The following is a 16,795-nucleotide window of genomic DNA, read 5'->3' on the forward strand; positions in this document are numbered from 1 at the left end:
CCAAAACATAATGTCCACATGCTGATCAGGATCTTCTTCTGGATCCGGGAACTTGCGGAAAATTTAACATGGGCTCTTATGGGGAAAAAATTTCAATTGTCTTCTTCTCCGAAACTACAATTCCGTTTGACTTCAAACTTGGTATACAGCTTCTTTATGATGATGTCAACAAAAGTTAGTGAAATTATTTGGATCCGGATCTGATTCTGGATTTGGTGTGACTTTGAAAAATTTCCCCATTATACAAGATAGGAAGTGGATTGATACAATAAATCAGTAAGTATCAATGATATCAAGTTGGAATCTGAATTTTTTAAAGATTTGATTGGAATATGACCAAAACATGGGCTAATTCTGTAATATAATAAATAAATGGCATCTGGATACATTTCCCAAAGCTTTTAATTTGGCCGGTAAGCTACAGGGCCATTGGTCCTATTTTTTCTTTTAATTGTAGTTTTTATTTATTTTAGTTAACGAAAATGTTTTTACAATTCTAATTTTGGTCATTTCGTTAGTTTTCGTTAACGATAATAACCTTGGTGCAGACAGTGTTTGAAGTCGATCTGGTCAATCTGACACTAATATTCCTATGGACTTAAACCCATTCTCTGGTTAATTTTCCATTTTCCCATTTGGAGCCTGGACTTGATGGTTGTTGTTGTTTCAGACTTGGTGACCCATCTGATCATCAGGGTGGTGCTGGTCCCCTTCATCCTGATCATGGGGACCATCTCCCTCTACTTCTACTGTCGGGTCAGTTCACAGCTTTAATTCAAGCCAGCAAAGTTTATTTCTACAGTACCTTTCACAGACAAGAGAAGTCACAAAGTGTTTCACCAAAGAGAATAAAATACAAATAAGAACACAGATAATGGTACAATCATAAAAAGGTCTAAATTTAAAATCATAAGTTGGTCATGCAACAATTCTTTATCTAGTGCCATTTAAATGCCTGAAGAAACAAGTGAGTTTGGAGTTAGGTGTGTTTATTCAACACACTAACACACTTCAGTGCTGACATGGGGCGCTTCTGCCAAACTGGGTTTACCTCCAACATTTGACACATGTGTTTGTGCAGGTTTCAGAGGCTCATGGTGTGGAGAAGACAATCACAGAATAACGGACGATAATGGAAGAACGGCCAATAACAGAATAACGGCCCATAACGGAATAACAGCCGATAACGGAATAAAGGTTCTGAACCAGGTGAAAAAAAATTCTTTGCTAATGTAATAACTGAGGTAATAACATAATAATATATGAATATAACTGTATTTAAAGCTATACCTACCGATGTGGCATTTCTCACAGCACTTAGCAAAAGTTTGAACATGAACAACCCGCCTCCCTCCAAAGCCCCGCCCCCTTCCCGCTGCCTGAGCTCTGAGGCTCCTCCTCCTCTCTCCTGATGCGCGATGGAAACAGAGGAGGAAGCAGAGGTGGAGGTCCGGTCCGTTTTGGCGTGTCCGCGGACCCCTCCCTCAGTAATCAGATGCATCATCCACCTGCCGCGTGCCCGCGGCTCCTGTTCCATCAGTAGACCTGGTCTGTGCAGTACTGGGTCAGGGTCTTCACTGCAGTGCCCAGGGGATGGGCACGCGCACTGTGAACGCGCGGCCTCCGCGAATTTTCCGTGGACATTTGAAGTTTCATAGTCCATACAATTATCATCCTACATCATCTTACACTGTGTGACACCATGTCCATGTACCTGTATGAGTCCCACCGTCATAAAAGCTGAGCTTTATGCAGACCTGTTCAGTCCAGTACAGCTGACTTCCAGACTTTTATCTCCATTCTTCATTCATCAGACTCTCGTTTGTTCCCCTCAGTTGTTGTTTCTGTTCATAAATCCGTTTTTTCCCTTCCACATGTGCATGTCAGTTCTATCCAAACATCCTAGACAGTAGACTGTGGTCAGTGACAGGAGAAGCAGCGCGAGTGACGCGTCAGATTCACAGGTACACATATCGGATGTGAGACGGAGATAATGCATCGGATGCTGAACGGCCGTAATGGATGATTGACAGGAGGTTCAGTCAGGTTCGGCCAATTATTTTATTCGGACCGACTAAAATGATTGGTCAGACTTTTATCAGAAATATATGAGAATTAAACATTTTTGAGTTTCAATACCTGGTGGATTTCTTTTACATTTTAGTTTGACACATGCATATCAGGAGCATTTTAAGATGACAAAAGAAAAGTGTAAAAATGCCACATCATACGGTATAGCTTTAAGTTTGATTTATTAGATAGAACTGTGATCAAATCACAGAGAGAGAGAGAGAGGGAAAGAGAGAGGGAGAGAGAGAGTGGAAGAGAGAGGGAGGGAGGGAAAGAGAGAGAGAGAAAGAGAGAGGGAGGGAAAGAGAGAGATTTGATCACAGTTCTATCTAATAAATCAAACTTAAATACAGTTATTTTCATATATTATTACATTATTACCTCAGTTATTACATTTGAAAAGTTTTTTTTTTTTTTACCAGGACAATAATGTACGGCCAAAAGTTATTCAGTTATTGGTCGTTCTTCCATTATCGGTCGTTATTCCGTCATCTGTCGTTATTCCATTATTGGTCATTCTTCCTTTATCGGCCGTTATTCCATTATCGATTGTTATTCTGTTGTTGGTCATTCTTCCATTATTGGTCGTTCTTCCTTTATCGGTCGTTATTCCGTTATCAGTCACTATTCCATTATTGGTCGTTCTTCCTTTACCGGTTGTTATTCCGTTATCAGTCACTATTCCGTTATCGGTCGTTCTTCCGTTATTGGTTGTTCTTCCTTTATCGGTCGTTATCCCGTTATCGGTTGTTCTTCCATTATCAGTGGTTATTCTGTTATCGGTTGTTCTTCCATTATCGGTCATTATTCTGTTATCGGTCGAGACTGAACATCTGTGTGCTTTCAGAGCCGTCCCATGTCAGCAGGATTTCACTGATCAGCTGGGTTGGATTTAGTGATTGAATGGACTGTACATGGACTCACACACACATGAGTGACAGCAGCACATGTTGGATGACATGTTTGTTCCAGGCCAGTAGGGGGCGCTGCAGACTGAAGGCACGCAACACAGGATGAGACACAGCCCCACAGTCTACAGCCACAGCAACAGCAACCACCACAGCAACAGTAACCACCACAGCGACAGCAACCACCACAGCAACCACCACAGCAACCACCACAGCAACAGTAACCACCACAGCGACAGCAACCACCACACCAACCACCACAGCAACAGCAACCACCACAGCAACAGCAACCACCACAGCAACAGCAACCAGCAACAGCAACCACCACAGCAACAGCAACCACCACAGCAACAGTAACCATCACAGCAACAGTAACCACCACAGCGACAGCAACCACCACAGCAACCACCACAGCGACAGCAACCACCACACCAACCACCACAGCAACAGCAACCAGCAACAGCAACCACCACAGCAACAGCAACCACCACAGCAACAGCAACCACCACAGCAACCACCACAGCAACAACAACCACCAAAGCAACAGCAACCACCACAGCAACGTCCTCGTCCATCCTGCAGAATAGTTGTGTGTGTGTTGTTTGTGTTACAGAATAGTTGTGTGTGTGTTGTTTGTGTTGCAGAATAGTTGTGTGTGTGTGTGTGTGTTGTTTGTATTACAGAATAGTTGTGTGTGTGTGTGTGTTGTTTGTGTTGCAGCATAGTTGTGTGTGTTGTTTGTGTTACAGAATAGTTGTGTGTGTGTTGTTTGTGTTGCAGAATAGTTGTGTGTGTGTGTGTGTGTTGTTTGTGTTACAGAATAGTTGTGTGTGTATGTGTGTTGTTTGTGTTACAGGATAGTTGTGTGTGTATGTGTGTGTGTGTGTGTGTGTGTGTGTGTGTTGTTTGTGTTGCAGCATAGTTGTGTGTGTGTGTTGTTTGTGTTACAGGATAGTTGTGTGTGTGTGTGTGTGTGTGTGTTGTTTGTGTTGCAGCATAGTTGTGTGTGTGTGTGTTGTTTGTGTTACAGAATAGTTGTGTGTGTGTTGTTTGTGTTGCAGAATAGTTGTGTGTGTGGGTGTGTGTGTTGTTTGTGTTGCAGAATAGTTGTGTGTGTGTTGTTTGTGTTACAGAATAGTTGTGTGTGTATGTGTGTTGTTTGTGTTGCAGCATAGTTGTGTGTGTGTGTGTGTTGTTTGTGTTGCAGCATAGTTGTGTGTGTGTGTGTGTGTGTGTTGTTTGTGTTACAGAATAGTTGTGTGTGTATGTGTGTTGTTTGTGTTGCAAAATAGTTGTGTGTGTGTTGTTTGTGTTACAGGATAGTTGTGTGTGTGTGTTGTTTGTGTTGCAGCATAGTTGTGTGTGTGTGTGTGTGTGTTGTTTGTGTTACAGAATAGTTGTGTGTGTGTTGTTTGTGTTACAGAATAGTTGTGTGTGTGTGTGTTGTTTGTGTTGCAAAATAGTTGTGTGTGTGTTGTTTGTGTTGCAGAATAGTTGTGTGTGTGTGTGTGTGTGTTGTTTGTGTTACAGAATAGTTGTGTGTGTATGTGTGTTGTTTGTGTTACAGGATAGTTGTGTGTGTATGTGTGTGTGTGTGTGTGTGTGTGTGTGTGTGTGTTGTTTGTGTTGCAGCATAGTTGTGTGTGTGTGTGTGTGTTGTTTGTGTTACAGAATAGTTGTGTGTGTGTTGTTTGTGTTGCAGAATAGTTGTGTGTGTGGGTGTGTGTGTTGTTTGTGTTGCAGAATAGTTGTGTGTGTGTTGTTTGTGTTACAGAATAGTTGTGTGTGTATGTGTGTTGTTTGTGTTGCAGCATAGTTGTGTGTGTGTGTGTGTGTGTTGTTTGTGTTGCAGCATAGTTGTGTGTGTGTGTGTGTTGTTTGTGTTACAGAATAGTTGTGTGTATGTGTGTTGTTTGTGTTACAGAATAGTTGTGTGTGTATGTGTGTTGTTTGTGTTGCAAAATAGTTGTGTGTGTGTTGTTTGTGTTACAGGATAGTTGTGTGTGTGTGTTGTTTGTGTTGCAGCATAGTTGTGTGTGTGTGTGTGTGTGTGTGTGTTGTTTGTGTTACAGCATAGTTGTGTGTGTCTGTTGTTTGTGTTACAGAATAGTTGTGTGCGTGTGTGTGTGTTGTTTGTGTTACAGAATAGTTGTGTGTGTGTTGTTTGTGTTGCAAAATAGTTGTGTCTGTGTTGTTTGTGTTACAGAATAGTTGTGTGTGTATGTGTGTTGTTTGTGTTACAGGATAGTTGTGTGTGTCTGTTGTTTGTGTTGCAGCATAGTTGTGTGTGTGTGTGTGTGTGTGTGTTGTTTGTGTTACAGAATAGTTGTGTGTGTGTTGTTTGTGTTGCAGAATAGTTGTGTGTGTGTGTGTGTGTTGTTTGTGTTACAGAATAGTTGTGTGTGTGTTGTTTGTGTTACAGAATAGTTGTGTGCGTGTGTGTGTGTTGTTTGTGTTACAGAATAGTTGTGTGTGTGTTGTTTGTGTTGCAAAATAGTTGTGTCTGTGTTGTTTGTGTTACAGAATAGTTGTGTGTGTATGTGTGTTGTTTGTGTTACAGGATAGTTGTGTGTGTCTGTTGTTTGTGTTGCAGCATAGTTGTGTGTGTGTGTGTGTGTGTTGTTTGTGTTACAGGATAGTTGTGTGTGTGTGTGTTGTTTGTGTTGCAGAATAGTTGTGTGTGTGTTGTTTGTGTTACAGAATAGTTGTGTGTGTGTGTGTGTGTTGTTTGTGTTACAGGATAGTTGTGTGTGTGTTGTTTGTGTTACAGCATAGTTGTGTGTGTGTTGTTTGTGTTACAGAATAGTTGTGTGCGTGTGTGTGTGTGTTGTTTGTGTTACAGAATAGTTGTGTGTGTGTTGTTTGTGTTACAGAATAGTTGTGTGTGTGTGTTGTTTGTGTTACAGAATAGTTGTGTGTGTGTTGTTTGTGTTGCAGAATAGTTGTGTGTGTCTTGTTTGTGTTACAGGATAGTTGTGTGTGTCTTGTTTGTGTTACAGAATAGTTGTCTGTGTGTGTTGTTTGTGTTGCAGCATAGTTGTGTGTGTGTGTGTGTTGTTTGTGTTACAGAATAGTTGTGTGTGTGTGTTGTTTGTGTTGCAGAATAGTTGTGTGTGTTGTTTGTGTTACAGAATAGCTGTGTGTGTGTGTGTGTGTGTGTGTGTGTGTGTGTGTGTGTGTGTGTGTTGTTTGTTTTGCAGAATAGTTGTGTGTGTGTGTGTGTGTGTGTGTGTGTGTGTGTGTGTGTGTGTGTGTGTGTGTGTTGTTTGTGTTGCAGAATAGTTGTGTGTGTTGTTTGTGTTACAGAATAGCTGTGTGTGTGTGTGTGTGTGTGTGTGTGTTGTTTGTTTTGCAGAATAGTTGTGTGTGTGTGTGTGTGTGTGTGTGTGTGTGTGTTGTTTGTGTTGCAGAATAGTTGTGTGTGTTATTTGTGTCCCAGTCCCAGTTCTGATCCTGGAGTCCTGGTCCGGTCTGAATGTTCAGTTTGTTTGTGTTTCAGCAGTTCTGGTTCTTCTTGGACTTGGACTCAGACCTGTTCAGTCCTGACTCTAAGGACAGCAGAGGAGCTGTTCAACACTTTGGTTCACGCTCACACATGAGCTCTGCTCTGACAGCAGCTGCAAACACTTGGAAATGCTTCATATGGATGAGTTCAACACCCTTCCTGGGCTGTTCCTTTAGTTTGACACCACAGTTCTACTAGAGTTTGGAGTTTTTATTCAGTCTGTCACTGTGCTTTTCTGTCTTTATGTCATTCTAGGTGTTTATGAATTTCAGGAAACCAGCTAGAAACATATATACACCGGCTAGAAACATGTATAAACCAGCTAGAAACATATATAAACCAGCTAACCAGCAGTAAACCAGCTAGAAACATAAACCAGCAAACCAGCAGTAAACCAGCTAGAAACATATATAAACCAGCTAACCAGTAGTAAACCAGCTAGAAACATATACAAACCAGCTAACCAGAAGTAAACCAGCTAGAAACATATATAAACCAGCTAACCAGTAGTAAACCAGCTAGAAACATATATAAACCAGCTAACCAGAAGTAAACCAGCTAGAAACATGTATAAACCAGCTAGGAGGGAACATTCCCTATAAGTTCATTTAAGGGTTTGAAGAAAACATTGTCATTTAATGTTTAAGAATGTTCATCATTTAATATAATGTTCCTATAATGTTAACTGTTAACAGAGGAATAAGGTTTTCGGTCCAACATTCTGTGGATGTTTTGGGGATATTCTTTAGGAAACAGATTATAGGATGTTCTACTATAAAACGTTCCTACAATGTTAACTGGTAACAAACGAAGAACACTCTCCTAACAACATTCAAAAACTGTTTTAAGGATGTAATTTAGACGTCAGATTACAGGACATTTTTTATGACAGGTTCCCACGATGTTACATGATATCAAAGAGAGAACATTCTGAAAGCAACATTTGGAAAATGATTTTGAGAAATAATTAAGGCCCCAAATGACATCCAGTTTTTCCCTAACGTTCCTGTGATGTGATATGTGAACAAAGGTAGAACATGTTGTCTGTAACATTCTGAGGAGGTTTTGGGGACATTGTTTAGGTAACAGATTATAGAATGTTCTGTTAAAAAATGTTCCCTCAATGTAACATGATAACATCGTTAGAACTTTCTCAAAGCTACAATTGGAAAATGATTTTGGAATGTTCGTCAGCAGAACCAACCCAGAATCAGTTTGCGAAGCCGGGGGAGTGAAATGACCAGCAGCTCATATTTGGAGTTATTCTAGTGTGACAGGGTTAATTTGGTGCACAGTTATTGTCCTCTTCATGGCTGACTGGAAGGGGAGCTGTTTCCGGCAGCTGCTGCATGCTCCCGTGGCCGTGGATGCAGTTTTCAGCAGGGAGTAGAATTCAGCAAAACAAGGAGAACCTCACAAAGTGTTCCAAGTTCTCCAACATGTGATGAATGGACTTTATTTTTGTAAATCATGCATGATAGTTTTTCCACCTATTTGTAAAAATTATGACGTTATTCTCGTGGTATAATGGTTTTATTCTCGAAATATGACAACATTATTGTACACGGTTTATTTTCATATTCAGCTTCTGTAAAGCCATGTGAGGCAACCTTGTTGTGATATAGGGCTCTAAAAATAAAATAGAATTGAATTAATTTCATAATATTACAGCTTGTTTCTTGTAAAATTCTGACTCTTTTCTATTCGACTTTGTTCTTATGAAATTACAGGTTTTATCTTGATGTTTTGCAACTTTATTCTCTTAGTGACACATGTAGCCGTCGTACATCTGGACCAAAATTTGCTATAGATTAAATTAAAAACCAGTGGGTGTAGCTGGAGTTGGTCCAGGGTGGTGACAAAACTGTGAAATCCCTGAGAGATAGAGTCCTGTTGTTACTGCCACGACTTTTTATTGTCTCTCCTCCCAGTGCAGGATCCAACCCTGAAGAAAAAAAACACACACACATTACAAATACTAAGAATGAGTGGGTCTGATGTGGTGTGTTTCATCCCTGTTCATTCACACAGATCAGGTTACCTCCAGGTGTGTGTGGCTTATCCGCTTTAAATATTAACCAGCTAAAAAAATCAGAGAATTTCACCTTAAACTGTTACACAGCGTCTATCCAACAAACACATTTTCAGATACTGATCACAGTTGCACCTTTTGTAAAAGTAAAAGTGATAGAGAAAGTATCAACCACTTATTCTATAAATGCCACTTTTGTATCACTTTTAGGAAAGATTTTGAAAATGTTCTTTTTTTTTAATCAAAACAACACTTTAGTATCAGTTTGATGAGAAAATTATTATTTTTGGCTACTTTTCTCATATAATAATGATAAATTTTACATAGTCAACCTCTTCATTCTTCTGGGTAAATGTCATATACATAAAGCTAAAATGTCCAAAGCATCCCCATCATTTCAATTATTTTTAATTGAACTGAAAATGTATTTTGAGTCTCTAAAATGTATGGAATTTAACAAAAAAAATTCTTATCAGCTCTTGAGTTAATTCATCTGCCACTTCACATTGTAATATTTTTTTTCCTTTTTTTTTTTTAACTGTAATTTTAATTATTGTTGAATCTTCATTTTTATCCTCCATATATATATATATATATATATATATATATATATATATATATATATATATATATATATATATATATACATATATATATATATATAATTTGTTTAACCCTTTCATGCATGAATTATGAGAACCTCAGTCAAGATTTTTTTTTTCCTGACTGTTTTTATTCCTCTTTAGGCATGAAAAAACAAACAAACAAACAATGTGATCAAAAATTTTTTTTCTAAACCTATTTTTTATGGAGTTACAAAAATATCCACTCTTTTGGACACCACGTGTTTAAGTTTGAAGCAAAGAAACATGTATTTAAAATCCATCATCAGAAAGTGATATATTGTGTGAAAACTATGGAAAAAAAAAAAAAATTCTTGCAGCTATTCTGATGTTTTATCACATTTTAACATACTCTAATACTAGTTATTACTCACTTCATGAAGATAATATGCAAAAAAAAAATTTTTTTTTGATTAAAAAAACAGTTAATTACAGTCTAATAATTAGCAATTGATTTCCACTCAAACATGTTACTGCAGATCAGGTTTATCAACAACATCAAACTTACAGTAATGGTCTGAATGTCAGTGTATTATGGGATGGTGCATAAGCGTCCACTGTGTTGGCTGATATGGAACTAAAAGAACAAAACCCATGAATATACAAGAGAACAGCTGGAGAACAGCTGTCCACTGAGCATGAAAGGGTTCATTTATTTATTCTCGTTGTCTTTACGCCTTCTTTATTATCAGTTCATGGTTTATTGTGTCTTGAATGTCTGATCTTCTGTTTATTCTTATTATATTCATATTCTTTGTATGTTCTATCTTTAATCCATAAAGACCCAAAGCTACTTTTGTGGCAGTCCCCAAATGATTATTTTTTTCTAGTTTGAACTTTTCTCAAGTGATTTATCACCATTAATTCTAATGCTCAGTATTTTGCATTCTTAAGTGAAAAATCAGGCATTTTCCTATAGTTATTTTACTGATCATGATTGATGCCCACAAAAGATCAAATTAAAACTGAGGGTTATCTTATCAAAAACGGGTGAAATGGAGGAAGAAGTGACTTTTCTGGTAAAACTGATCATTAACCCTTTCATGCATGAATTATGAGAACCTTAATCAAGATTTTTTTTCCTGAGTGTTTTTATTCCTCTTTAGGCATGAAAAAAATAATGTGATTAAAATGTTTGTTTTTTATCAATCTATTTTTCATGGAGTTACAAAAATGTCCACTCAGCTGGACACCATGTGTTTAATTTTTGAAGCAAAAAAACAACAACATGCATTTACTGTCATACTGTGTGAAAACGATGAAATAAATGTTTTTTTAATGTTGCTAATCTGATGTTTTCTCACATTTTAACATACTATAATAGTAGTTATTACTCACTCAAATAATGTGCAAAAAACAACAAAACACAACAACTTAAAAAAAAACTGTTAATTTCAGTCTAATAACAATTAGCAATTGATTTACACTCAAATATGTTGCTGCATATCAGGTTTATCAAGAACAGGAATGTCACAGTCACGGTATGAATTGCAGTGTATTATGGGATGGTGCACAAGTATCAACTGTGTTGGCTGATATGTAAGTAAAACAACAAAATCCATGAATATACAAGAGAACAGCTGGAGAAGAACTGTCCACTGGAGTGACCACTGTGCATGAAAGGGTTAACTGAACATACAAACAAGTGTGTGCATCCACTGTCATGGCTTTTACTGGTGAATCAGTGTTATAGAAGATGATGGTGTTTCCACCTTCACTACAGAGCCTCTGAACATCCAAATGGGTCATATCTGATGACCATGAAAAGACGATAAACTGTATTTTACACCAATAATTTACATGTATTGATAGGATTAGTGGATCAACAGGTATTTGACTTTTCAGTGTATATATGGGTTTTTATGGGTTAAAATAATAAATGAATTCTTGTAATGAAATAAATAAAAATACCTCCGGGTGCATCTCGGACACACTCGGCCCCACACGGTCCTGATCGTGGCCTCTCTCAGGGCCGGACTCCCCCAGATGTACACGGACGGAGTACACAGCGCGTTGAGTCGAGCCATGATCGCAAACGCATTGGTGGCTTCGTTTCTGAACGTCAGCCCTCTTCCTACCGCAAACCTCAGAATAATATTGACAAAAGAGGGACACCACAACAACAGGAAATTTATGACGACGAAGATGATGATCCTCAGTGACTCCTTTTTAGTGTCTCTCTCTGCGCTCGGAGGGTCTCTGCTGAGCTGGAGTCTGGCCACCACATACAGTTGGATGGTCATGACCACTTTGGTGAACACGACCAGCTGAAACACCACGATGCTGAACGTAAAGAGTTGGATGGCTTTAGAGATTGGCAACAAATTTCTAGCGAGTAAATGACAGCAGTTGTAAAGCCAGCAGTAGATGTTGATGCCTATCACCACCTGTCTGGTGACGAAGCGGCTGTAGAAGAACGGATGGCACACCGCAAAGTATCTGTCAAACTGGGCGAAGAGGAAAGTCAGTATGTTGATCCCCAGGAGTGAAGGCAGAACGTTAAATGTTCCATTCCTGGACGGATATCCCTCCTGAACATCGAACAGACCGAGGTAATAGACTGAAAAGCCCACCAGTGTGTCACAGATGCTGGTGTTGAGCATGAAGATGAACCTGTTCTGGAGGCGCAGCGCTTTGGTGGCCGCGATGCTCACAGCTACAGAGCCGGCGACCAGAACTGTGGCAGTGGCGAATACAATGTGGAAAATGAAGATGAAATAATCCCCGGGACTGTTGAAGTTCACCGAGAGAGGAACTCCTCTGGGCAGAGAGTCCGTGGTGTTGGACTGGAGCATCATTTACGCACAAATGCTGCCGAAGCTGCGGAGTTTGGCCCCTTTTATGGGTGAACAGTGAAGTCAGCAGCATGGTCCCCAGAGATGAAGGCATCTATCTATCTATCTATCTATCTATCTATCTATCTATCTATCTATCTATCTATCTATCTATCTATCTATCTATCTATCTATCTATCTATCTATCTATCTATCTATCTATCTATCTATCTATCTATCTACACTCTCAAAAACAGAGGTACCAGCTTGTACTTAAAAGGGTACAAATACTTGTCGCTGGGGGTGTACTTTTTTGAGAGACATTTCTGTACCCTTTCGAAATGGTCCATTTTTGTACCTTAACCCTTTCATGCATGATTTATGAAAACCTTAGTCAAGATTTTTTTCTTCAGTGTTTAGCCACGAAAAAAACAATGCGATCGAGTTTTTTTTTTGTTTGTTTGTTTTTTTCTGTGGAGTTACAAAAATATCCATGCATTTAATTTTTGAAGTCAAGAAACGTGTTTAAAACCCAATATCAGAAAGTGATATGAAAACAAGGAAATAAAAACATTTTTAATGCTGCTAATCTGATGTCTTCTCATATTTTAACATATTCTAATGCTAGTAATTACTCACTTCATTGAGATAATATGCAAAAAAAAAACCAAAAAAAAAAAAAAAAAAAAAAACCTTCTTGTCTAACAAATAACCATTGATTTACACTTAAACATGTTAGTGCAGATCAGGTTTATCAAGAACAGTAAAGTTACAGTAATGATCTGAATTACAGTGTATGGGATGGTGCATAAGCGTCCACTGTGTTGGCTGATATGGAACTAAAACAACAGAACCCATTAATATACAAGAGAAAAGCTGGAGAAGAACTGTCCACTGGAGTGGACAGTGCATGAAAGGGTTAAGTACTTTACATAGAAAGAAAACTCTCGTATAGTTGATAATACCATGCTGTTTAAAGTTTGAACCGGTGGCCTAATTGAGAAAAAAAAAAAAATGGCATAGGCAAGCTACGACATCAAGACAAGAAGGTGTGAATGAAAACTTGAGAAAACAGAGACTATGGCAATAATCAGAGGTTCTAATAAGCTAAATAAATTATTAGGCTATTATCATTGAGCTAATTGGGCTATTAAATTAAAACACAAATTATTATTAAATATAATATAGAGTAATTACAGTATGATATATAATAAATAATGCGCTAAGCCTAATGTTTGAACTATAATTAGGCCTTCTGTTAAGTTCTCCTAGCCTATTCTCATGGTGTACACACAGTTTTTAATGCTGCAGGGTACCCTATAGTACAAATTTGTACTTTACAGAACTTTGGACCCTTTATCATAGTCTAAAGGTGCAATTGTGGCCTCCTAAAGACCAATATTGTACTTTTGAGAGAACATTCTTAAAAAATTTACTTATAGGTACATAAATGTTGTGATCTCGTACTTCTGTTTTTGAGAATCTATCTATCTATCTATCTATCTATCTATCTATCTATCTATCTATCTATCTATCTATCTATCTATCTATCTATCTATCTATCTATCTATCTATCTATCTATCTATCGTCTCAAAAACAGAGGTACCAGCTTGTACTTTAAAGGGTACAAATGCTTGTCAGGTGTACTTTTTTGAGAGACATTTCTGTATCCTTTCGAAATGGTCCATTTTTGTACCTTAAGTACTTTAAATAGAAAGAAAACTCTCGTAGAGTTGATAATGCAATGATGTTTAAAGTTTGAACCGGTGGCCTAATTGAGAAAAAAAAAAAAAAAAAAATGGCTTAGGCAAACAACGACATCAAGACATGGAGGTGTGAATGAAAACTTGATAAAACAGAGATTATGGCTATAATCAGAAGTTCTAATAAGCTAAATAAATTATTAGGCTATTATCATTGAGCTAATTGGGCTATTAAATTAAAACACAAATTATTATTAAATATAATATAGAGTAATTACAGTATGATATATAATAAATAATGTGCTAAGCCTAATGTTTGAACTATAATTAGGCCTTCTGTTAAGTTCTCCTAGCCTATAACCTATTCTCATGGTCTACACACATTTTTTAATGCTGCATGGTACCTTATAGTTGATGACTTTTTTTTTTCCCAGAGGAACTGGCATTAAAAAAAAAGAAAGAAAAAAAAAGAAAGAAAAGGCAAGAACAAATAAAAAAAGTAGATGTATTTCCGTTAGAGGGGTTAATCTTTGGAGTTGCCAGAAAGATCGATTAAAACAGTCTAAAAAAAAATTAATAAAACTTCTAAAAACAAACAAACAAATGAACTATTATTCAAAAATATAGAGCTCTGGATTACGACAGCGTATTAGGGCCACATAAGAAAAAACCGCTTGTCACTACGAGAATAAAGTCGTTATTTAACGAGAATAAAATCGTAGTTTTAAAAAAACTCATTATTTAACGAGAATAAAGTCGTTATTTAACGAGAATAAAGTCATTATATTTCGAGAATAAAGTCATTATATAATGAGCAGTTGTGCCTACTCATGGATGTAGAACTGTGAACATTTAGTTCAGTTCTTCTTTCATTTGCGGTTTAGACACAAAGGCCAAATACTGAGTCTGTCCTCCATCAACACTTTAGAATTAGGACTTTGAAGTGAGTTTGTACACATTTGGGTTTGTTGTAAGAACTGAACTGATTTGTAGCAAATTTCCTCTTTTGTGGAGGAGAAGCTGGTGAAGTGTTCAGCTGTAGGACTGTCAGTGGAAACACCAGAGAACTAAACACAGAGGGTTTGTGTTTCTGAACAAACTGGGGATTCTACTGAGTTCATGAGTCCAACAGAAGGGAAAGCTGCTGCTTTGCTTGTTGCCTTTGATGTAAAACCTGTCGAAACTGTCGAATTTTCAAAATATTACGACTTTAATCTCTTAAAAGTACGACTTTATTCTCCTTAAATAATGGCTTTATTGTCGTTAAATAACGACTTTATTCTCGTAGTGACAAGCGGTTCTTTTTTTATGTGGCCCTAATACGCCGTCGTATTACTTGACTAAAGAAATGACTTGTTTAACAGACTAGAATCAGTATTGGTAGCTGAGATAGGGACATGATTTACCTGAATTAAAATTAAATATGTATTCTCTTCTGTTTTTATAGCAATGATTACATGAAAATGTTTGTTTGTTTTCTTGTGGAAACATTGTGCTAATTGTAAATAGTGTTCGGCAAAATAAGTCTTTACTTCAGCCTAAACCATTTTGATTGCATTGTAAATGGAACAATGGATATGTTGTTTTTGTTTGTTGTTTAAAGTAATTAACGACCGAATAAACTACTACTACAACTACTACTACAGTAAAACGAAGAGAAAATTGTGCTTTTTTCATTACAGGGTATTAAGTTAATATCTTATTTGTCTGACCCTCTTCGTTGTGATTATTTTATTGTGATTTTAATACAATAAATTATAAATTACTGCAGTATAATTTTTGCATTATATAATTTCTTCTCGGAAACAGAATTATCCCTTCAGTGGACAGGTTTTGACTCCTGTGTCTCACAGATTACTTCCACACTAAGAGGTAACAGAAACACTCGGCCTACAGTTAACATTCATGGTGTCACTTCAGAAAACAGACATGAACAAAAAACGGCAAGATAACTATTGTCGCACCCACACATTCACCTAAACTTTCAGAAACACAATAACCCCCCTGAACCCCCGCACGTAACATACAACATGATACACAAAATGTCCAAAACCCACAGTGCAATGCCGTAATATGCCCACAGTATGCCACAGTAGACCCAGTCTGACTGAGAGAGAAAACACAGGGAAAGCAAGAGAGCAGTGATTTCCAGATATTACAGAGTTCAACCTCTTTAATTTGTAAAAATACATTAATGTTATTCCTGTCATCATTCCAGTCTGCAACAGTTAGCCTAAATACATATACAAATAAATTAAAAAGAGAAAAACTGAACTTTTATTCGACAGACATTAATTTGAAACCACACTGATGGAGAAGGAAGAGTCAGACACTGGTCATCCAGCTGTGGCATCTGTAATAAAAAAACAAAAAACAAAACAAAAAAAACGAAAAACCCATCTGTTTCTAAAAGGACGGATTTTCACAAACATGACGCACCTTCATATAATAAGTTTTATTAGGTTTATGACATTTGAAAACTTGAATTTATACTTCAAATAATGGTTTCTCTCTTCCATCCACTTACCAAACAATATCTGATTTTGTATTTTCTTGTCGAGGTTAACAGTGAAACGTGTGGACAGATTTCCGATTTCTTGTCGCTCTTCTGTGACCGTGTCCTTTTACTTGAGTGGATCCAACTCTGAAACAGAAGCACAGTCACATCAGTTTTCTTAACCCATAAAGACCCAGAGCTACTTTTCTGGCCGTTCCCAAATGAATTTTTGTCTCTATTTAACCTTTCCTAAGTGATTTATCACTATTTATTATACATTACCTTCTGTATTTTTGCGTTTTCACTGTAAATAATGTATTTCCCTATAGTCATCTATATTTAATTTAGATTATGATCATGAAAACTCCCAGTAAATTCAAAGGTTGTTATATCAAAGCAGATAAAACTGAAGAAAAAGTGACTTTTTCGGCAAATAACTGAACATAAACCCAGTGTGTCCATCCGCTGTCACTGATCCAACTCCATGGGTTTTACTGGTGAATCAATGTTGTAGAAGATGACGGTGTTTCCACGTTCACTACGGAGCCTCTGAATGTCCAAATGGGTCATATCTGATGACCATGAGAAGATGACAAACTGTATTTTACACCAATTATTTACATGTATTGATAGGATTAGTGGATCAACAGTAATTAGACATTTCAGATCAGTGGATCCTTTT

The 16,795-nt window shown here is 37.4% G+C and overlaps 1 protein-coding gene across 1 annotated transcript; it reads right to left on the minus strand.

Annotated features, from left to right (window-relative positions):
* Positions 1–8,273: 8,273 nt before the first annotated feature.
* Positions 8,274–11,933, minus strand: LOC115425233 (uncharacterized). The gene is made up of 2 exons (XM_030142617.1): positions 11,050–11,933; positions 8,274–8,428 (listed from the first exon to the last, which is right to left on the minus strand). Exons 1-2 carry the CDS (start codon positions 11,931–11,933, stop codon positions 8,380–8,382), a joined length of 933 nt encoding a protein of 310 aa, XP_029998477.1. The 3' UTR covers positions 8,274–8,379.
* Between the last annotated feature and the right edge of the window lie 4,862 nt (positions 11,934–16,795).

This window comes from Sphaeramia orbicularis, chromosome 9 (genome assembly GCF_902148855.1).
Source record: "Sphaeramia orbicularis chromosome 9, fSphaOr1.1, whole genome shotgun sequence".
NCBI classification, from domain to species: domain Eukaryota; kingdom Metazoa; phylum Chordata; class Actinopteri; order Kurtiformes; family Apogonidae; genus Sphaeramia; species Sphaeramia orbicularis.

Coding starts and splice junctions, on each gene's coding strand:
- LOC115425233 (XM_030142617.1), bottom strand. CDS start 11,933: ATGCTCCAGTCCAACACCACGGACTCTCTGCCCAGAGGAGTTCCTCTC. Junction 8,429..11,049: donor TGTCCGAGATGCACCCGGAG/GTATTTTTATTT, acceptor TTTTTTCTTCAG/GGTTGGATCCTGCACTGGGA.